This window comes from Montipora capricornis, chromosome 14, assembly GCF_036669925.1.
Source record: "Montipora capricornis isolate CH-2021 chromosome 14, ASM3666992v2, whole genome shotgun sequence".
Lineage (NCBI taxonomy): Eukaryota > Metazoa > Cnidaria > Anthozoa > Scleractinia > Acroporidae > Montipora > Montipora capricornis.
The window spans coordinates 48786685-48794184 of NC_090896.1; the positions used below are offsets into that span (position 1 = coordinate 48786685).

The window sequence follows — 7500 nt, forward strand, 5'->3', positions numbered from 1 at the left end:
TTTGTTGACCTTGGGACTGTCCACCTCTTTGAAATTGCATACCATAACCCTATATCTTTTGGATACAAGTGTTCATCTTTGTGGATATGTAACGTTGCTTCTTTGTTCACCTGTAAATGGAGATTGACGGTCAGCAAATAACTTACTATTGTGTTGTTTTAAATAATGTGGGCACTTTATTTGACAGTTATTTACAATAGGGGTGTAACGATTCATATTCCTTGTAATTCGATTCAATTTTGATTCTTGACTTTTGGTTTCGATTATTTCGATTCGACTATATATTGTTTCTTAATTCTTGCAACATGATACACAACTGAATAGGGCCTCATGTCCTTTGCAATGAAAATTCCAATAGAGTTCATCACCGCCATTGCCCTGTTGCCTGACTGCGGCAACTTATTCTTCGTAACATCCTGAATTTTTAACTGTCCTGTTCCAGTGCTGTTTTTCGTAGCTGGTGAAGTTTTTACTGTCTTTGAGTCCAACTTTCCATCAGTGCTGTGTTGACGTTTTAAGAGTGCGCTCATCATGCTTGAAGTTGAGCCGGCACAATACTTGAAAGTTGCTGAGCAAATTTTGGAGATAGTTTTAGACTTGCCTGCTGTACTGTCTTCAGCCGGAAAACCATAATATTTCCATACAGCGGATCTAAAAGATGTAGGTGGATTCATAATCGCTTGGTCATTCATCGCCGTGTTTGACAACGTGACAATAAGCGTGTCGCACATGGTTTGCCTTATTTGGAAATTCTCAAGGGTTGGCAGAAGGGCAACAGTTAAATTGCAAGCAACACAAAATGGTGGTGCCATATAACTGCATGAACTGCAAACATGTGAGAGTTCTGGATTCTGATTTCACATTATAATAACTCACTGAGGGTACAATGGGAAAGATATGCAAAAAAAAATCGAACCAAAATCGAAACGTGGCATCAAAGATTCGTGAATCGAACCGAACAGTCATAATCGCGATTGATAGATAATTGGATTAATCGTTACACCACTAATTTACAACTTACTCAATAACTGAGAAATGTTTAGAGTTTGGCAGTTGTATACATTATTGAAATCAAATGCATGTTTAATTAAGAGAGTTGACTTTCTTTTCTACCAGAAATTTTATTTTTGCTTTCCTTTTTGTAAGTTTCTCCTTTGAAATTTACAGGGAGTTGACAACACAACTGTATTTACTGGGAAATAAACGATAAAGGGTAAAGTTGTTTAAGGTTAAAAATATTCAAGAAAAGTGAGTACCTTGATTCTTGGTTAAACAAGAGAATAGAAAAGTTATTGTCTTTAAACCTTAATATTGGGTTTTTTTGCTTTGAGTCATCCTGCTATGGGAAGAAAGTGGTATCCTTCGACTGTAGTGTCTTTCGTCTTTTGTTTTTTAAAAAGTTCTTATAATCAATTAAACCCCTCATTACTGCATGCTAAACCTTTGTGTTTTTGTGTTTGTGTTGCAGCCGAAGGTTTCCGGCCTATCGGACATCATTGTTAGTAAAAGCTGTCTGTCTTGTCTTGTTTCTGTCTGCATGTATTTTACACTCTGAATTGCATATTAACTTGTTAAACTTTCTTGCAGCAAGGACAGGGTCTTTCTCTATTCTCCAACTTGATTCAAGACTTCAAGACACTTGCTCTAGGTCCTGAGGTCTGTATCTGTCTTCCATCTTATCTTTTCTTGTTCGTGACCTTCTTTACTCTTTAAATGGTTTCATTTTGATAAAATCCTCATCCATTCCTGAGGTGTGTCTTTGAAAGTAGAGTCCTGAAACCTCTTGCCATAGAGGCACGTCTGCTACAAAGTAAAGGCAAAGATGGTAGAACATGTATTCATTATTCAGCACATTGTCAATTCTCACATGGATTTACTTATTATTACTGATCAGAAGCCACAAACAACATGTAGGGATATGTTAAAGGTAAGAATGATACTTAGAAGAACAGCCTTGACAGAAGCAGCTTAATATCTCACTGTTCAGAGATTTGCTTGTGCATGTTCTGGCTTCAAATCCTGTTCTGACTGCCCAAGGGATTTGTCTTGGGTGATTGTTAATTCATCTTTGCTACGTTCCCTTGTAAATTATTAGCCAACTGGTTGCCACATTCCAGATGAATTCAAGTTACGTTGGGCTCCATCCAGTTAAGTTTCTTAATCACATACAGCTCCTCCATGTCTTAGCAAAGGTTCTTCTGAAGCCCAAAAAATGTTGCTCCTAGGCAATTTAAAAAAAATTGTAAGGAGACCTGACCAGAAAAATCAGGGGAAAGACTTTGGGCAACATATTGATATCCACTGGTGCTGACCAGCTAGCTTGAACCCTTCAGGCGTCCTGTAGTTTGCTACATAAAACTTATAGGGAACATTTCCAAGGTTCTCTCTCTCTCTCTCCCTCTAGAAAGAACCTGTGTTCATTCGGTTTCTTCTGCAGGTACCGGAGCACAGATTACGTAAAACAAAAGAAACAAAAGACAGAAAACAAAACAACTCCAAATAAAGACTAGTCCCAAGTGACCAAAAATACAATGCTTTCCGGTACATGCAGAAAGACCCATTCATTCGGTCACATACAGCTGTAGCTACTGAAATTTGGCAGGTTTTTCCATTTCAATAGTATGGGAGGAGTGGACTGGTAATAAAATTCTTATGATTATGATAAAAGTCATTGTGAAAGGGTTTGAAAAGAGTTTGCCCTTTGTTTGGACTGTAAGTAGTCTCTTTCTTCTCCTATACTAGAGGGAGCTAATTTTAGTGTAATTAGCGTGTGAAGTTTTGGACTTAAACCAATTGGCAAATTGAAAAGCCTGGACCCAACACAATCTCTGTTGGGTTTTACTGGTACCCAAAATTTGCACATATGTTGTTTTATACTCATGGTACATGTAGATTTGAGTATAAATAGAGGATATTACATGGCCGCACCAGGATACAAATTTTATCTTTGAGTATCTCTCACAAGTGAGCAAAGCGAACGATTGAGAGAGACTTTCAGGGCAAGAAGATAAAATTCGTATCCCCAAGCGGCCATTTAATATCCTCTATTTATACTCAAATCTACCATGAGTGTGTTCTGTTTATTTATAAATATAGATATTGATGAAATGTCTAGATTTGAAACAACTTGTTTTACTCATTTTCGAAATGACGAAAAAGTGGTCACCATTTACCTCTAAAACATGCATATTGTGTAACATGAAACAAGATATGAAAATTATGAAAAACAAATCATGATAATGTAAAATTTTGCAATAAAAATGTTAATGTAGTAGAGAAGAATTACATTAAAGCACAAGAGTACATGTATCTTACAATGAAGAGGAAATTCGCATTTATTGGCTAATCATGTTCATTACCATGACGACACCTATATTCTCACATGTGAAAGATGAAAATGATATGTTCACTGTGCAGGGTGAATTAAGATAAATGATTTTTTAGTAAAAGGAGAAATCCTGGTATTTCATCAGTATCTATATAATAAAAGGACGTCTGCTCGCAGTCTAAATGGCCTCATCTATACAGCTGATTCTTGTCAAAAATTTAAAATATTGGACTAGAATTTAATTCAACATCTGGAAGGCCATGTCAAGCTATATTTGTGAATAAGTATTATTCCAAAATATAACATAAAAAATAATAGTATCATTATTTTATAATAATACAATGTAGCAACCAAAGGCATTGCAGTTTGGACACACCTCTCTGCAGTCTTATTGTCACATTTGGTGATTTCAATGCTTACATTGCTGTTGGTTACTTTTTGTCCAGACTTTCCATTCAACCCATTTGTCCAGTGACCCATGCATCACTTATGTGCTTCATGCTGTTAATTTAATTGCCTTTACTCTCTGCTAATGATATCTAGCTTGGTGAAAGCTTTTTTCTGTCTGTTATACTAAACATCCTTTCTCATTGGAACTTACATGTATCTGGAAAACTTTTTTTCTTTTAAACTGTAGGGAGCACTGTCAGTAACCAGCTGATTGTGAGTGCATGAACATCAAAAGTACAGTGTACATGTAGCTAGTAGCTGACGGAAGTTTTAAATGTACTTTGGTGTTTTCAACAGCTACTTGCCTGCACTGTGTCTTAACACCTTTTCCTGTCATTATATTTGCTTTGCCACCTCTTTTCAATTACATGCAGACAGCACTCATTGGTGCATGACGTTTTTACCAATCTGATTGTGTACAGTACAATAATTAATCTATTCAAAATCTTGGCTTTGTGCTCTTCCTGTCCAATACCTGTCACTACTGTGCAAGGTGTGGGTTAAAATATAACAAACCTAAAAAATCCTGAACTATCGATTTAGGACTAAAAAGCTCTGCGACCTTAACCCATTGACCCTTATGACTTATGACTCCCAGGGGTTCCCCATTGACGAGTAAAATTGTCTGGCATTAGACAGAGTAAAATACTAAGTCTGGTCGGTTTAGGCCGCTTTGGACGTCAAAGGGTTAAATATTGGACAATCATTTAAAATCATACATATAAATTATAATTATTTATTGTCTTCTTAATTTTCCTTAATGCTTAGTCTTTTTGTAATTGAGTTTTCTTGAACATTGCCATATAGGCATCTTTTGGCCTTCTCTTTCATTTCTAAGAATGATTAGTTTATCTCGTTTAAATAAACTAAAGAAAAATAGTAATGATAACATAAGCCCTTAAAAATAAAAGTTGTTTTGAATCTGATTTTAAAAGAGATAGGTATAAATTACTTTTTGAATGATTAAAGCAAATTTAGAATATATGCTTTCAATGTAAAATAATTTTGGCAAGTTGAATTTTGATCAGGATCATAACTTAATCTATAAAAATTAATATATAAATATTATTGTAACTGAGTAAATTAATATCATAATGAAAGTTAAAAAAGCTTTTAACATTAGGGAGCTTTAAAATTTTTAAAACCTTTTTTTAAGGAGTACTTTATAATATTTTAAAGATTGTTATTGCAAATTTCACGAGAAAAGAATTTAATTTAAGGACATCAAGGAGTTCAATGTAAATTTGGATGCCTACAGGTACTTTTCAGAATGAAATAAGATGCTGATCTGATCCTTTTTCCAGCCAGCAAAAGGGGCTAGTACAAAACACTCACCCCCCCCCCCCCCCCCACTGACCTCCTTACTGCTTACTGACCCCCTTACTGACCCCCTCTATAATATTATTAATGAGGAATAAAATTATATTAAGATTTAAAAAATACATGGTGGCAGACTTGAAGTAAAGAGGAAATTACACTCACCGTAAAGAGATTTTCAAAAAAGAGATTTACATTCACCTTAAAGAGATTTACCATTAATTCAACCCTTTTTATGTCCAATGACAATCCTCTTAAGTTGCAACTTAATACGCAGGACTAGATTCAAGAAATTTCTGAGTAGACATGAATTGGAAGATAGTCAGAACTTCCTTGTTCACCTTATGAATATGTCAACTGGTGGCCCACCTACATGAAAGCTGCTCGACAAGACTGGAGAACTGACCTGGTGGTGGACACGAAAACACATAATATGGTTGAGCCCTCGTTTAAAACCAACCTGATTTTATCTGTCTATCGAAAAAGAAAGGATTGTCATTTGACATAAGGGGTTGAATTTAATAATGGTAAATGAAGGAGATTGACCCTCTATCCCACGGTCTTTGAAAGTTAAAGGTGATTGTAATTTCGTCTTTACGTCAATGTGGCCACTGTGTATTTTTTTAATCTTAATTTTTATTTCTTGTTAATTTCATTGGGTGCAGTAAGGGGGTCAGGAAGAGGTCAGGGTTAGTACTAGCCCCAGCACAGGTTAACCCTCTATGTGGGAGAATGTTCAGTTTTTTAAGATTTACTGTAACAAAAATGATAAAGATGATGATGTTAGTGACAGTCTTTCCATAGGACTCCATCCTAAAGCTGCAAGGCATTAAGCAATTAAAGTTTAAAAGGTAAAAAGAACAAAAAGGACATAAGAAAAGTTTTAGACCATGAGTAAAATAATGCCTTCATATAAAAGACCACTCTTGAAAGAACTATAAGGCTTGAACTATGCTTATAATGTACATACAGATTCTTAATTATTTCAGCACAGGTGCCCCAAGCTCATTGTGAGGGAAAGCCAACAAAAATGTAATATTTGTATGGGAATCCCGATAAAAGGCTTAAGAAGATAATTATACGAAAAAATTAGAAATTAAAAAGCCTAACCTTATTGCAATTGTGGGTCACTTCCTTCCTGTGTGCGTTCATCCAGATTCGACGCAATTTGAGCCGTTTCAATTCTTCGGTTGTCAACGGTTATAATAAAATGCAAAGTTTGCAAACTTAATTATCAGGAGCCCACCAAATTGAGTCAAATACTCCTGGATAAAATGTTCCCATAGTTACAATTCCACATCAGAATCAATTGACAAAGATTAAACTTTCATTTCAACCAACCAAGAAAGCGACAGCAGCCCTGTGAGTGACCTGAGGTGGTAGTTTGTCCACTCTATCAGAACCAACTTCATTTTAGGATGGTGGATTTCTCACCTTTGTTGTATGGTAGAACTTTGTAACTGGCTTTGTAACCCTGCCCGCTTTAACAAAGGGTCCTTAGTAGACTGTAGTTTGTCAATGACACATTTTTTGAATGTGTTTTGAAAGTTTGTCCACACAAAGGAGGCGTGACTCTGATTGGAGGAGCAAGACAATGCAGCCATGTCAGGACCCAGGGGTATTGAAAAAATGTGTTGTTACAAAGTTCAACCATCCAACAAAGGTGAAACCAACCATCCGAAAATGCTGTTGGTTCCGATCGAGCAGACAAACTTCTTCCTGAGGTTGCTTGTAGGGCTGCTATTGCTTTCTTGGTGGGTTGAAATGAAAGTTTTGTCTTTGTTAATTGATTCCAATGTGGAATTGTAACCGTGGAAACATTTTATCCAAGAATGCTTGACTCAATTTGGTGGGCTCCTAAGAATTTAGTGTGCAGCCTTTGGATTTTATTATAAGCATTGACAACTGCAGAATTGAAAACGGCTCAAATTGCTTCAAATCGGGGAAAAAACCACACAGGAAGGAAGCAACCCACAATGGTAATAAGGTTAGGCTTTTTAATTGAGAATTTTTCGTATAATTATCTTCTTAATCCTTTTATCAGGATTTCCATTCAAATCCTCGTATTTTTGTTGGCTTTCCTTCGCACTGAGCTTGGGGCACCTGCGATTACAGTACATCTCGGCTCACAGCTCATGGTTGAAAGTTGTTCATCTTTCCTATAATTATTTTTCATGTGAATGTTACCAGTGAACATTGAAAGCCTTTAATTTGCATGTTCATCTGTGTTGAATTCACAGTTTGTGTTTATTGAAGAGTTTATTGGAGTATTTTCTTCCTTTCAATCTTTGTTGAGAATTTTTGAAGCATACAATGTATAACCAATAAGAGTTATTTTAGTACATGTATAATAGCAGTATTGTTTTGTCTGGAGGTACTTTGTCAGGTGTCTAACTGACATGTCA

At 35.8% G+C, this 7500-nt stretch overlaps 1 protein-coding gene across 6 annotated transcripts in view; it reads left to right on the plus strand.

Annotated features, from left to right (window-relative positions):
* LOC138032139 (regulating synaptic membrane exocytosis protein 2-like) overlaps positions 1-7500 on the plus strand; it is a 57913-nt gene that overhangs the window by 6451 nt on the left and 43962 nt on the right. For all 6 annotated transcript variants that reach the window (XM_068879741.1, XM_068879736.1, XM_068879735.1 and 3 more), the window contains one exon: positions 1588-1656. In XM_068879741.1, the coding sequence (XP_068735842.1) occupies positions 1588-1656 (69 nt within the window). Of the gene's footprint in view, positions 1-1587; positions 1657-7500 lie in introns of those variants that run through there.